Raw genomic sequence first — 15,440 nt, 5'->3', positions numbered from 1 at the left:
TCAGTCCAGAAGTACAGTGCAGACAGGCACACAAGGTTCCTGGCAACATAAAGTTTTACCACACCAAGAAAAAGTTGATAAATCATCCCTGCCTTTCTGATCTTGGCTTGCATCTATAAAACAGAGGAATGTGGGGGAACTTTGTATCAAAAGGATTTGTAGTAGGTCATAAAGTCCTCATCTGAATTACCCTTTTGAATTCAAACTAAGTCAACCACAAAAGAAGCCAGCTGCCACTTTGTTGGGTCGACTGCCCTATGTAAAAATACGTTTGTAGTCTCTTATGTACGTACACAGTGTAACAACACTCAGTACAAAAAGCCCTCTCCGTGTACACATTCTTCATCCTACCATTCCCCACGCCTTGGCTACTACCTCTACTGTTAATAGGTATATAGTTATAAAACTGAGTAGAGGTATGTGTAGGGTTTTCTAGGACACAGCCCTCCACTTCATGCTTTACCCAGGTCTATGCATCTGCAGCAGGGGTTAGACTAAGGATTTATTTAAAGATGTTTTCTTGACTCCAGCCAATATGCTGAGCAAAATACACGGGGGATGCTTGTGAATTACAGAATTGCAGGAGCATCAAATGTGGCAAGTGCCTGCAAAGCTCACAGAACAATCTGGGAACCTGCAATGGATGTGCCATTTCTCCTTACTCTTCTCATGAAGAGAAGGATTCATTCAGCAGGAAAACTGGCATAGTATGATAGAGTCAAGTGTCAAGTGGTTAGCTGATCAGGGAGGATCGATGTCATCTCTACTATTTCCACATAGAAAATTAGGTTTTCATGGAGCACTTCTGGGAGGCCACTTCAGCTCTTTGCCACTGTGGCACACAGCAAAGGGAATCCATGCAGAAGTGGGTTGAGACAGATCCTTGGCTAGCCCGCTTGCTGCTGGTAAGTTGAAGTGTTTGTGAGCTGATACTGGTGATCTGTGATACTTCAGGAAGGAAATCAGTAGCAGGACATTAGCATAAAAGTGTGTCTGAAATGAGTGGTACCATTGCTACTGATGGCATGTGGCTACTTACAGCCCATCTTCCAGAAAGAGGGATGGTGGAATTAGTCAGAGAAGGTAGTTCTCTGTGCCCCTTGCCTCTGATAGCAGTGCAGATGGCATTGAGTCAGAGGTGATAGAGCTCTCACACACCTGGGGAAGCTGAGACTTTCCTCCACTTTTTCTCCCCTCCTGAAGACGCTGCTAACAAGGGGTTCCAGGTGCCCATTGATCTGGAGTGCCTTGTGCCACTTGCCTAAGTTTTATTCTCAGTGCAGGGTGATGCAGACCATATATTTATTCCCTCTGTGGCTGTAGAATGATGGCGTTGTGGGCATTTGGCAGCCTGAAGGCAAAGGGAAGCTTCATCCACCCTTGTTTGGATGTCAGTTTTGCCGGGTGTCCTGGATGTGCCTGTAGGCTGCTGTGCACTGTGCGGCAGCTGTAAAGCCAGAGGTGGCTTTGATATAAGGTAGACCCAGACCTGTGATGGATTTCTTATAGTTCTGCATAACACAAGAAAAAGCTGCATAATCACTATGAGGCCTTGTTCAGGGGAAGTCCTTGAAATTATGGATGCTACATGTGCTCCTTCCCAGGTCTCACGTTGTGATTTTAATGAGTAATCAATAGCCAAGGCCTGTGTTGCTCTGTGGAAAAAGAAACACTGGGGAACATGTGGCACTAATAAATTACAGAGTTCAAAAGTGCACAGTGTGCTTATATTTTAAAATTTCTGAGGCAATAGGACTGCAAATCCTATGACATATTTTGTGCCCGATTAATTTTATATGCTTCATTGGGCAAGTATTGATTTATTTGCTGCATAAAATATCAATTTAAATGTAGCTCTCTGTGCTTGCTACTTTGTGGACATGGGGTGCCATTTTATTGGCTTGTGCAGATAACACACCAAATTTTTTTATCATTTAACAAGAACTTCCAGTACAGCTGTGGTTTTGCTGTTCCTTGTGAGTGTGTATCAGCAGCAAGTGCTCTAGCACAGCAGCTCACAGAGAGCCAGAAAAAAAAGAGCTTCCGAAAAGCGCTGTCAAATCCACCAACCTGTCAGAAGGCAAATGCAGTCATGCAGAAGCCCACCTTGCCTGACAGCCACAGCCCTGTGCAAACTAAAAGGCCAAAACAGCGCAGAGAGAAGTGGCTGCAATGGCAGAGGCAAGAATGTCTGTGAACCTAGTTCCTGTTAGGATAGGGACAGGTTCAAACGGTGCTCATAGTTGTGTACTGTGATCCAGCTGCAAATTGTTAATTTGCAGTAACTTAATTACTCTAAATCATGTGCCCATAACCTTTGATGTTCCAGAGTACCAACCAAATCCTCACCAGTTTTCTTCTGTCACAAATAGCTCAACTTTTTTCTGCTGAATAAAACACAGTAGAAACAGTAGAACCAGATCCAGGTAACTGCTTGCTCATCAAAACAGAGCTAAATGTAAGAAGAAAGGATATGGTAAGGAACAGATCAATGAAAAAGTGCTCACTGTAGCAAAATGTGACTTCAATGCTCAGGTTAAAAAAATACCTGTTACATAGACTGGTTCTGGACTTTGCTTGGCATGGGGATGGAATGTATCTCACAGAGCTCTCTCTCATTTTATTTCAATGCTAGCTGCTGGTCCTACGTGGGAAACAAGCAAGTGGGATTGCAGCAACTCTCCATTGGAACCAGCTGTGACAGGATTGGGACAATCCAACATGAGTTCCTGCACGCCCTGGGATTCTGGCATGAGCAGTCACGGTCTGACCGGGATGACTATGTGACCATCGTCTGGGACAGGATTCTGTCTGGTCAGTCACTCCCTTGCTTTTCCTTTCACACCCTGATGCTAGGGGGTTTAGCTGTGGAACATCCCCTCCAGCCACCCTTGTGTGGTCATGCTATCCTCTTACCTGGATTTCCTTTTCAAAACCAGTAGATCAAAAAATTAAATATCAAGGGACATGTATTTGGGACAGAAATCCTCATTTGTTGTTGCTGTGGTTATTTCTTCTGCCATGGCAGTTCCCAAAGCCCTAACTAGAGATCTGAGTCCTGTTATGCTACATGTTGTGGAGAAGTGCAGGAGGAGAGAATAATTTAATTAGTTTAAATGACTACTTTAAAAGCACTGTTACTCTGGGAGCCCTTAACAAAATAAAAATAACCAAAAAAGCCCCCACCCACTCTGAAAAACCCAGTGGGACCAAAACCAGTAGAAAATCTCCAGTGAAAACAGTGGTTGTTCTCCTTCTGCCCAGTTGCTACATCTGGTGTGGGCAGCAGACCTGAGACAGCAGACTGTGCAGAGGAGGTGAGCAAGCAGCTCTAGAGACCCCTTTCAATGTCTGCGTTGCAACTAACAGTTACCTTAGCAATGCAGCTTGTGGATGTAGGTGTTGGCATATTTGACCCAAGCCTGAGAGGTAGCACAGGATTCCTCAGGACTCTGTTCTGTCCCTGCCTCTCTAGTTTGTCATTGTCTTCTGTGACTTTCAGGCAGTTCAAAATCAAAGTTATATACACAAACTTGATGCTTTCCTAATACAGGTACACACAGAAGACTGAAAAAGTAGATAATGATTAAATCTAATGCATTCTTATTTAGTTGTGATCAATAGTCAGGTGCATATGCAAGTATATATTGCCGAAAATTACTTAGACTCTGTTATTTGATTTCCATTGTATTTTGCTGACTCTTTAGTGACAAGTTGCACTGTTGTTAGCCATCTGAAACTGCTGCAGCTTTTTTACACTAACTAGAATATAGTTACTGTATTTTGACTAATTTAAATCTTTACCCTCCATTGGGTAGTTAGCAATGATTTTTTTGCTCATACTCCAGAAAACATCTGGAAGCTTATGCAATGACAGCTCTAACTTGTTTATTGTGACCTAAAATGACTAGCAATTAAACAATGGAGAATACAGATTAGAAACAGGGAGGCATTTCAGTTGCAAATTGCAGTAATTTGAGTACTGAAACACTATTTCCACTTTTGTGTATCACAAGCGCATCAAAGATCGCAAGCAGTTTCACAGGAAAAAGTTTTCTGGTAACAAAAAAATTTGGTTAATCATCATGTTATGCTTCAGTGGCTGAAAGAGGAAAGTAGATAATTCTAAACTGGAAATAAAACTATTTTACAAAATAAGTACAAGTAAATGACTACAAAAAATACTTGGGGATCTGATGGATTCTTTTTACTGTAAGACTTTACATCAAAACTTGATTCTCTTGGGCAACAAACAACCTTTCCTTTTATTTTTGCCGTTTAGGTAGAGAACATAATTTCAATAAATATGATGATAAAACATCGGACTTCCTGAATGTTCCCTACGACTATAATTCTGTGATGCACTATAGCAAAACTGCATTCAGGAATGGAACTGAATCCACCATCATCACTAACATACCAGACTTCATCGATGTTATAGGGCAGCGAATGGATTTCAGTGATTATGATCTCCAGAAACTGAACCGGCTGTACAATTGCTGTAAGTTTCTCCACCTATTTTATATTTTATGCTTCTGGTGTTTGAAAGAAATGAGAATGATACATACATGCTTGCACTCATCCAGACACAAGTGAAAGGGATGCTAACATATCTGGAAAAGTGAATTTTGTTAAAAACACCAGAAATAATGCTACAGCTAGAAATAAGAGCCCTCCTGCAGAAACATTGCTGAGTAGCAGAGTTTTCTGTGCAATTTTATCTGACCTTTAGTTGAAAACCAGCTTCACTCAGCAGCTGATTTTTGTTCATCCCTTGGGTGGCTGTTTAAAATGTATGCTTCTACAAATCTATGCTTTCATTTTTTCCCCTGTATTATTCCACAGCCGTTGCTCAGACACTGCACAGAAATTAGTATCTTAGGCTATCGTACCTACTCCACTTTCATGGAATCTGTGAGACAGAGTGTGTGTTCATACAAAGAGGGTACAGATGCTGTTATTAGGAAAATTCAAGCTTTTTAATTTTTTTTTTTGTTTAGTTTCAAACCTGGTCTCTTACAAAAGGGATCAAAAGAGTTATTTTTATCAGGTGGGATTTATTTTAGAAAGTTGAATGAAAGTAAGAGACAGGAGAATAAATGTAATTCAACTACCAAACTGGAATACAATTCTGTAATTGTTACTGCATCAGGCATGCCCTAGCACTCAGATGAAAACTTTCACCTCACTGCCTCAGTATCCCAAGTAGTGAGTACTGGCTTACAATTACGTTTTAAGCCTCATTATACAGATACCCTGAACAATTATCAAACTGTTTTATTAAAATAGTGTATTATTTTGAGCATACAATTCTGATGAAAATATTTCTATTTCTGTAGGTCTAAGCTGAACACACACGAAGCCTTAGCTTCTGGCACTTGGCACACAGTCAATTAGGCATTATAAAAGTGCTTACAGCTAAGGATGTCTTTAGCAGTGGATGGGGTCTTTCTTCCTCTCCATTAATCTTATGCATTTTCCAATGGGGTCCTTCTTCCTCTCCATTAATCTTATATGGTTTCCATCATTCCCATGAATTACAGAAATACTTGATGACATTTTAACTTTCTTCTTAACCCACAGACACATTCCCCAAGTGAAATTACTCCCAGGAGTGTTGAAATCAGTGACAAAACTACCACCACCTTTAGTGCAATCAGGATCTCCCTGCTTCATACAGTGTTCATACAGTGTCTGTCCCTTGGCTTCATACAGTGTTCACAATGTTTGCAGAGACACAAGTGTTTGTCAGATCACCCACCATTTGCCTAAGTGACCCCTGTGCCAGAGAGGACAGGTCCTTCCTGGGTCCCAGCCCTTGCCCACCCAGCTGCTGGACTGATCCTTCCAGGTTAGAGGGAAGACTGAGAAGGTCAAACATGGTTTGGGTACTAGATATCCTCTCAGAAAAATCAAAAGACTCTTTTGGTTGCTGAACACAATTTAAAGGAAAGTTTAAGCTGAATTTCTGCTATAAGCCTGTTTGTTTAGGAAATTCCGTTAAAAATGGAAAAAAGGGTTCTTAAATTAAAAAAAACCAAACAACTCTCATCATAACAAATCCTGACTGATAGTTCAGTGCTGTTTTTATCTCTACTTCAAAACTGTCTTTCAGGCCAAATGATAGCAGTAGATTTTAGTCTGCTTTCCACTTCTGGCATACTACTTAACAGAACTGACCATGAGGTTTCCCTCACGCACGGGAAGTTAGGACTCGGCACTCATCCCCCATGTATTTTCTTCAAAGTCCAGTCTTTCACTACATCCCAAGAAAGTATGTGGCTTTGGTGCACATGGAATTCGAAACCTGCCTCAAGCAGTACCCACTTCCCCTATTTCAGGAATGAATCTAAGAAATACATCGTAAACTACTGGGTTTTGCTTTTCTCTCTTCCTGTCATTCAGGTCACCACTTCAGCCAGCACTTTCTAATTAAGGTTGTTAGGCTGCTTCTTTCCTGTTTGGGCAAATCGATTTCATGTTTTGTTTTGTATTTTGATTTCAAAGAGCTCTTTCATGTAATAATCCTCCATTTTTCCTTACCTTCTTTATCAGTCAGTATAACATTTGCTGTGAATACTTTTCTTGGTTTTTGCAACATTGTACCAATATTGTATCTTAAAAAATATTAATCATACAACACCTCTGATAACCTTGCATCCTCTAGAGGGTTGTTAGCTTTCTATGAGGACAGCACAAAATATCTCAGCAGTAAAACTGATTTGGCAGGAGTTCATATCTAAGTGCTTCCCTAAGTTACTGCTTAAGTGAAGCTTTTGGCATGTTATTGAGGTTGAGTTTTGTGACACTCATTGCATTATGATGCAATGAAACCTTTTCAACCTTTAAGCCACAATATTTTATGTATAGTTCAAAAAGCATTTTATTAACCTATTTTTTTTCAAATCATGGCTGGTGTTACACAGAGCTCAGACATGGTACAATGGGAAACAAAATTAAGAACAGGGATAAACCTGGATTGTGCCTTCCCTCACCCATCCAGAGTTTGCTTTAGGCAGAGAAAACATTTCATATTATGTTCTCCCCTTCATATTCAACTGCACAGTCTTCCTTCGCTTAATTTTTCACTTGTTGTATGAAAGACTTCATAAAATTTGTATGACATGAGAAATCCAATGGTCCCAAATGCACCTTTGCCAGATGTTTGGGGTTTTCTTTCAATTCAACTTTTTGAAAATCAAGGTTTTCTTATTCCAGTGAAATAACTTCTGCTCTTCTGTATTTCAAAATAAGTACTCCAGCTGATACCTTAGTGACCTTTTATCAAAATCTGTGGCCGAGTGTGGACTGGCTCAAAGAAAGCAGAGGAATGAATGGGAAGTCTCAGGACCTTTTCACTATAATATGAGTGTGTAGGGATTGGCTTGGTATTAGTGTTCCTTTTAAAATGAAAGATATGATATGATAATGGCTTATTAAATATCTTATTAATGTCAGTATTAATCACCAAAAGTTTTGTGTTCCTGAACATAATACATGTGAATGTTGATAGTATTTGAAGCCACTGATTATTTGGTGTTTGCATTTAGTCTTTCTCTGCTCATGGCTTTGGATCTTCAGAATTAAAATGTTTGTTCAATAGAGATTCATGACTTGTTTTTTTTTTTTTAATGTCATAGCCTCCTCACTAAGTTTCATGGACACGTGCAGTTTTGAACTTGAAAATATTTGTGGCATGATTCAAAGTTCAGACGATAACAGTGATTGGCAACGTTTGCCTCAGGTTCCTGCTGGGCCAAATACTGATCACACTAATATGGGAGAATGCAAAGGTATGAAAAAAAAGTTCTTATCTTTCTGGGAAGCATTTTCTGCAGTGTTATGCAAGTTCACTTTGAGCTTGACCTTGTTATCTGTTAATTTTTTGACAAATGACAGTTTATTTTTTAACTAAGCAACATAAATCTACATACTTAGGGACATCATGTGATATGTTTGATTTTCTGCTTATTTGAGAAGATCGAATGCCCTTATCTCTTTTAATCTGTTTTCTAGCCTTAGTGTCACATCCTGACAAGAGAACTATATAGAGTTCTAACCTATGGTACAGGCACACCAGAAAGACTGCTGCTTTTCTGAATAATTGCTCAATAAGTCCTTGGGAAGGATTAGGATTTTGAAATGATGGATATTTTCAGGGCTGAAATGAAGAACTAATTGACAATATATCTAGTTGCATCTGAACTTGTCAGAAAGCTTCATGAGTTCAGAAGCTTAAACCAGTCTTCCAGAGAGTCAACTATGAATTACTAGCACTGGGTAAAGAGTAAAAGCCCGTGGTTTTGAGTACAAATTGCTAGAGACAGCCACATGAGGAAAAAAGTTGCAAGGAGAATGGTTCTGCCTTTGGAGAATGTGAACAAGTGACAGTCCTCAGTCAAAGGATTAGCACAGGATATACCTAACTCTGACCTGATCATGTCTTCTAGTGTTCTTATAATATGGTGTCAGGAAAACCAGTGAGCCAGGAAAATTTTGTTTTCTCTCAACTCTACCATTCATTTCTCATTGACTTTTTGGCAGATTCTGGCTACTTCATGCATTTCAACACCAGTGCTGGAGCAGAAGCAAGCACAGCTCTCCTGGAGAGCCGACTTTTTTATCCCAAAAGAGGCTTTCAGTGCTTACAATTCTATTTATATAACAGTGGTCATGAAAGCGACCGGTTGCACGTCTTGGTCAGGGAGTACACTTCAGCCCATCCGAATGGCACTTTGAGATTCATTGAAGAGATAAAAGGTATGGAATAAAATTGCCTTTTTTTTTTTGTTTTGTTTAATCTATATTCAATATTTTTAAAAGTACTGGGGCAAAATATTGTAGCAAAGTCACTCATTTCCTAGTGTTGTTCTTTGGCTTTTTTTCTATCTATGTAATTGATCTCTTGCTGGTGGAATAATACCTGATGGATCCTCAGTCAGCTGTTTCCCTATCATATAATAAATTACCACAAATTTCGAACTCTTGCGTTATCAATATAGCTTTCTCACAAAAATAGATAGAATTCCATGAGCAGTCATTTTAACTGTTCTAGAATTGCAGTAGCAACAGATGAAATGAGAGTATTAAGAGTAAATTGCAATTAATAAGAAAGTAATGATAAAGAAATGGAAAGCATTAGTGCCCTGGAATACTTAATATGCAAGTTTAAGAAAGATAAATAAAATTTAAATTATTTTTAAACAAGGTTTGACACTACCTAACTGAAATATATGGGCAGCAGATCATGATTTGAGTTGTAGTTTGAAGAAAATTAAATTTTGGGGGCTTTAGGAGCCTATGGCCTACAGAATGAGCAGTTAAGGTCAGTTAATGGAAAAGAGCTCTTTAAGCTAGAATTGCCAAAGTTGCCTTATGATTAAATTACTTTCTCAAATATTTAACTATTACTTGGTCTCCATTGCAGCTATACCTGGTTCAGTGTTTTGGTAACATAAGAGTTTGAGCAAGGTCTTTTACTAAGTAGGTATCAAGTCCACTCTTCAGTCTCTTTTTGTTCCTTTAGGCTCAGCTGCTGCTGATTCCTGTTTTTCTTTCCTTTTTCCACTCTTTTCTTCACCCTTAGGGTTTCACCACCACCCCTCTGTGCTTGCTATCAGCATCCTTAATAGGATGGGTTCTGTACCTGGGATTGGCACTGCTTATTCCATAAAGTCAGGGCTGCTGAGGCAGATGTAGGTTTCAAATCAGTATGAACCCTCCAAACTCTTTCAAACCCTACTTTAAAGCCACACTTCATCCTTCCTCACAAATACTCTTTCATGTATATTAGGTCCCATCTCCCATTCCTACTTTCTCAAGTCCATGGTTTCCTTTAAAGTCTCCTATCTCATATGTGTGTCCAAACAGGCACCTTATTTTGACAGTTTCTGGCAAAACTTTCAGGAATTGTTTAAGATCATTTTCCCCTCAAGCTGTTTCACTTCTCTCATGTGAGAAGTTACCCTCACCAACTCAGTCAACAGCCTGGAAAAGACAGTGACACTACAGCCCCCTCCAGCCATGATCTGACACCCTGGCTGAGCTGCTCATGGGTTTGCACTGAATCACCACCCTTGGGGGGCTGAGGGACAAGCCCTGAACCCTTTCTGGTGGTCTGTGGCAACTGTGGATGCCTTCAACCAGGAGCAGGGAAGGCTGTGGGGGTGGGCCATTATGCAGCACAGTAGCTGATCTGCTCACTGAACATGAGTCAGAAATCCCAGTCTCGCATATAATGTGTGCAGTTCAGAAAACCTTTAGTTTATGCAGAAGGCAATTTCATGGAAAACAGTGGGGTGCTTTTCTTATTATTTCTGGGTTTATTTTTTTCCTCCTAATCATAATGGTAATGAAAAATGTCAAGAAATTAAGACTCATATTTGAGATCCATTGTGTTGTGTTTAGGATTGTTAGGAGAGTGACGCATGAGTTCTCTACCTGGGGCTGGCACTGCTTATTCCCTGAAGTCTTGTCTTCTGTGCAGATGAACGTAAACCAGACAGCAAAAGAAACTGTTTTGCTGCACATACTTTTAACAAAGGGTGTTCTACTTTCATTGGCCTCACAAGGCCCCTGTGCGGAGGTCTTTGCTTTCGTGTACACTGCTCTTGAAGTCAAGTGGAATTTGCTAGTGCAGGCACTTTTGGACGCAGCATCAGACTTGCAGTGGGGTTTTATCACATGAAGTAGGTTTTGAAACTGACTGCCTTTAATTCGAACTTAGTACCATTAATCATTCAGTGGGTGAATAGTGCTTCTGTATAGGCAAGCTTCCAACAAGCCATTTAAATATACAAAAACAAATGAATGAACCAGTATTGTAGTTCTAGGCTCCCAGAATCCTCTGAAGATTTTTTTTTGTTGAGACATGTTGTTGTTCAGTTGTTTGAATATAACTTGTTCTGAATTTTTTCTTTTTAATAGTACAGGTGACAGACATTTTTGTGCATTTCATTATTACAACATCTGGACTAATTTAATGAAATTTTCTTGAAACATTTAAAAGAAAGAGTGGTTTTAAGACCCATCAACGTTTTCACTCAAATTAAAATGCTATTATGCATATTAAATGTGTTAAAAAATTGTATTGAGAAGATATGATCTTGCACTGAAAAAGTAACATCTACAGAAGAAATATTCCGTCACATCAGTGCCAATAAAACTGAGAAATTCTTACACAGCGTTGGTATAGGGTCCATAGACATGTGCAGTGTTTAACTGTACTGCTGACTCAGAAATCTCTACCCTTGTTTTTCAGGTTCACCTGAGACTTACTGGCAGCTCCATCATGTTTCTTTGAATGTCACAAGTAAATTCCGTGTTGTGTTTCAAGGCGTGAGAGGAAGTGGCTTATCAAATGGAGGCCTCTCTATTGACGACATCAACTTATCAGAAACTCAGTGTCCCCACCATGTCTGGCATATCAGAAATTTCACACATCTCCTCAACACTGGTTCAGCAGGGGAAGCAGGAAAAATATACAGTCCACCTTTTTACTCTAGTAAAGGATATGCTTTCCAGGTCAGCTTGTATGTAAATGGTACCACTGATAACCCATTTAATTTAGGAATATACTTGTACTTGATTTCTGGAGCAAATGATGATCATTTGCAATGGCCCTGTGCATGGCAACAAGGTACCATGATTCTGCTAGACCAGCATCCTGATATTCGTCAACGGATGTCAAACCAAAGGAGTATAACAACAGACCCCCTGAGATTATCAGGTTAGTTAAAATCAGACATGCTGCTCAATACATGTAAAACACAACCAAAAGACAAGAAGTCACATCTTCTCTTTGTGTAAATTAGTGCAGCTTTTTCTGGAATGCTTCATTTGTTTGCAACAACAATATAATTGATCCACGGACAAGAAAAACTTACAAACAAGTTAAGCTGGGACCCTGGATTTCAAAGGTGATTTGCATAAGAAACAGGTGGATGATCTATTCCTAAAGTTTCTTTCATATACTCTGTGAGGATGCATTCATATCTGTTTTAATTAGAAGGGAAGTTTTCCAGGAGGCTTGAAAAGAAAAATACTGAATTAACAATACACAAAGTTCATACCAGATAAAAGTGCAGCTATTAAACAAATCCCCGCCCTCCTTGTTAAAGGTACAGTGGTGTCAGCACAAATGTCCAGATGGACAAAGTACTGATTCATATTACATAATCTGTGCTTGTTCAAGGTGTGAGAAGATAAGGGGCGATTGTCCACAATAACTTGGAAAGGACGCAGTTGAGGTAAAATATAACTCTGAGAAATGATAGGAATCTCTAGAGAGAGAGAGATTTTGCCAAGAGAAACCACCTCCACCACTGAATTGGTTTCCTGGGCTTTCAGACTGTAACATTATAGAAGGAAGGAAGACACAAAAACCGTCTAGTCCACAGTATTATTTTAAAAATGGTACGTTTTACATTCACTTTTCTATGGCACTGACTCTACGTGAAAACAAAGAGGGTAATCTAGAAAGACTAAATATCCTCCCTGTAAATGAAAGATGCACCACACCAGGTCCTCCATAAATGTTTGACATTTTCCCTGTACTTTCTGCTGTTATGACCATAGTGCTTAGTTCTTTTCCTTCCCTGACTCTGTGGACATGGAGTCTATTTGCACCCTGCTCCTTCTCCCTTGTTTTATTCATATAGTGCAAATAGTTTCAGATTCCCAAGAAAAGCCTTGTAACATGTACCCTTTCTCTGACCAGAGAGGTGTTGGAGCAGGCAGTTTCTTCCCCCTCTAACAGATACTTTCACAGACAATTAGGCTCAGCTTTGAGATTTAGAGCAGGGTTTGATGGAGCAGGCATCAGTGATCTGTGATTGTTCACGTTGTTCAAGTGCCTTACACCTACTGCAAGGGATCCTCTTTTTTTGAGAAGCACTGCATTAACTCATTTTACAGATGATTCATGTGCTACTTAGCTTCTTACCCACTACACTTTAAAGAACTAAAAATAAAATACAGCAGGTTGTCAACTAGCTCTCCAGTATCCTCTTCTCCCACAGGTTCTTTTCTCAATGCATCAAGCTAAACCTAAGCATTGAAGATCCCCATTGTCTTGTGTATCTTATCAGTGCAGAATCTCAGGCAATTGTGATTTCTACTGAGAGACTAATCCAGACTGGTCTCACGTTCACATTCTTTTTATCTTTATTTTTTTTTCTTTTTTTTTTCCAGCTTCCTCATCAAATTATTTTTGGGATAGGCCAGATAAAGTGGGATCCCTAGCAACTTTTCCCAATGGAACTGAATTCTGGAGAGGTCCAGGACTTGGAACAGAGACATTTTTAACTCATGAGAGACTTAGAAGCCGCAACTTTATTAAAGAAGATGGTGTCTATATACTTTTAACAATGGAAGGTATGTTAACTTAGCTGATATTCTTTACAATGCAGTAAACAGTGTCATACACTAAGTCACTAGTGCTGTAGGTATAAATACACATTATGTACTTTGCACATGAGCAGTTTTTGAATTATGCCTGTATCTCAAGCCAAATCATATGTTTGAACAAATTTGTGGATAAGTACATGAACGGTGTAATTCCTTTATATCATGTGAAGGTGTATAAACCAATGCAAATCCTGTGAAAATTATTTTGAATAGAGTAATTTGAACAAAATTATCTGTTTCTGAAAAAAATCTAGAGGACATTTCCAAAGTACATCATGCTCCTGAAGGGTAAAAAAAGACTGTTTATCTGTTATACCTGGGGACAGGCTCATTGCTCCTTATTATTAGAAACTGTCATTGGAATAAGAAGAAAAATAACATGAAATAAAGACCTTATTTCTTGTGGGTTTATCATGCAGATATATCACATCTACTGTCAACTGAGCCGAGTGTTTCACCCACTGTCAAACCTGACTCCAGCCCTATTCCCATCACCAAGCCAGGCATCAACACTAAGCCCATGACCACAGAAGAGCCAGAGCCAGTAGGCCCGTTTTTCTGTCCAAATAACCATTGTGAGAATGATGGTGTCTGTGTCATGGTAGATAGAGCACCAGCGTGCAGGTAACTGCCTTTATTCATTCCCAAATGCAATTCTAGGATGAGTAATGAAAGTTTCTAGTAAAATAAATCTTTGTTTCCTAATGGAAGACAGACTGTAGCTGATTAAGGCAAGTATTTCCGACTGCTCCTATGAGACTAAACTTACAACTAATTTGGGCAACAAAGCCCCTAACCTCAGCATTTGACCATTTTGAAGTACTCCAATTGACCTTCCTGTAAATTCCTGTGTGTTTATTATTTTCAGTAATGTATTATTCCAAGTCCTCTTAGAAGTCCCTATAGCAAAATGTAGAAGTTAAGTAAATGCAGTTGAAAGAAAAGAACTTTCATATCAAGAGAAAAAAATTTTAATGCTTATCAGGTAGGAAGCAGCATAGACATTATTTTAGAATTTGATTCAGAAATACTGTACAGTGCAAATTATGACCATAAGTTACCAAAGTGTAGTTGCTTGCCTTTGAAACCAGCAATGAAGTCTGAGGGCTAAAAGATTGTTTGCCCTGCAAGAAGATTAATATCAACTTTTATTAAATTCTCTGTGGATGCATTTATGTAACCCACCTGCCTGATTAGCATTGTTCCAGCTCTCAAACAAACTCTAAGCCTGAAGATAGTGACCTTATGTGATGATGTGCTGGGGCAAGTAGACTGGGGGAGTGCTGTGAGGCAAACCTCTAAAGGCCAAGAGCCACAAGAGCTAGGCTGGCTCATTAAGAATTGTATCTCCCCATTTAGAAACCTTTTAAAAACAATTCTTATGCAACTCATCACAAGCAGGTCACAAATATGAGTAAATGTCAAGAAGCTGTTCCAAAAAGACAAAAAAAATACACTGTTATGCCTGATTTCAGAATTATGGAAAGAGAACATTTATTTTATGACATCTCTAGGCTATTCAAAGCTTTAGTGCCTTTGCAACCTACTTTCCATCCTACAGAAGTGTGTGACCAGCAGTCAGTCTCCGCTCCAGTTTTTTGCTGGGAAATGAGTGGGAATGTGATACAGAAGTCTGTTCAAGGTGAATCACCTGAAGCCCCTCTAGCAGCCGGTATCTTTGCAGTGTACTGCAAATGGACTAATTTCCAGGGTTGAGGGTAGTTCTGAATAAATGGCTTAGACAGGAACTAGAAAATCAATACTTAAGGAATAACCAAGGTTAGAAAGATAGGGGCAGGTGTGGACTCAGTAGTACTGCACATATATTTTTTTCTTCGGTCAGATCATTTGGACCCTTATGTGCTCACTATAAAATGTTTCAGAGCTGACTGTGATGCTGGATAAGGTGATGGAATCAAAGCCTGGAGGTTGTTTTCAGTCCTTAAACCAGATGACTGCTAGGATGTTAATTTCTTTTTTTTACCTGCTTCTTGGGGTAGAGCAGAGGCAGCTCATAAAAGTTCTTTAAATTT

The 15,440-nt window shown here is 39.3% G+C and overlaps 1 protein-coding gene across 1 annotated transcript in view; it reads left to right on the top strand.

Annotated features, from left to right (window-relative positions):
* The window catches only part of MEP1B (meprin A subunit beta), a 28,111-nt gene that overhangs the window by 10,711 nt on the left and 1,960 nt on the right, over window positions 1-15,440 (top strand). Inside the window, exons 6-12 of the mRNA XM_018076411.1 lie at window positions 2,636-2,814; window positions 4,283-4,501; window positions 7,641-7,793; window positions 8,545-8,760; window positions 11,261-11,728; window positions 13,192-13,374; window positions 13,827-14,031. Coding sequence (XP_017931900.1) covers window positions 2,636-2,814; window positions 4,283-4,501; window positions 7,641-7,793; window positions 8,545-8,760; window positions 11,261-11,728; window positions 13,192-13,374; window positions 13,827-14,031 — 1,623 coding nt within the window. The remainder of the gene's footprint in view (window positions 1-2,635; window positions 2,815-4,282; window positions 4,502-7,640; window positions 7,794-8,544; window positions 8,761-11,260; window positions 11,729-13,191; window positions 13,375-13,826; window positions 14,032-15,440) is intronic.

This window comes from Manacus vitellinus, unplaced genomic scaffold (genome assembly GCF_001715985.3).
Source record: "Manacus vitellinus isolate BGI_N305 unplaced genomic scaffold, ASM171598v3 scaffold_1_pilon, whole genome shotgun sequence".
In the NCBI taxonomy this organism is placed as follows: Eukaryota; Metazoa; Chordata; class Aves; order Passeriformes; family Pipridae; genus Manacus; species Manacus vitellinus.
Note: the sequence above shows the minus strand (reverse complement) of the source record. Positions and strands in the feature narration are given on the sequence as shown.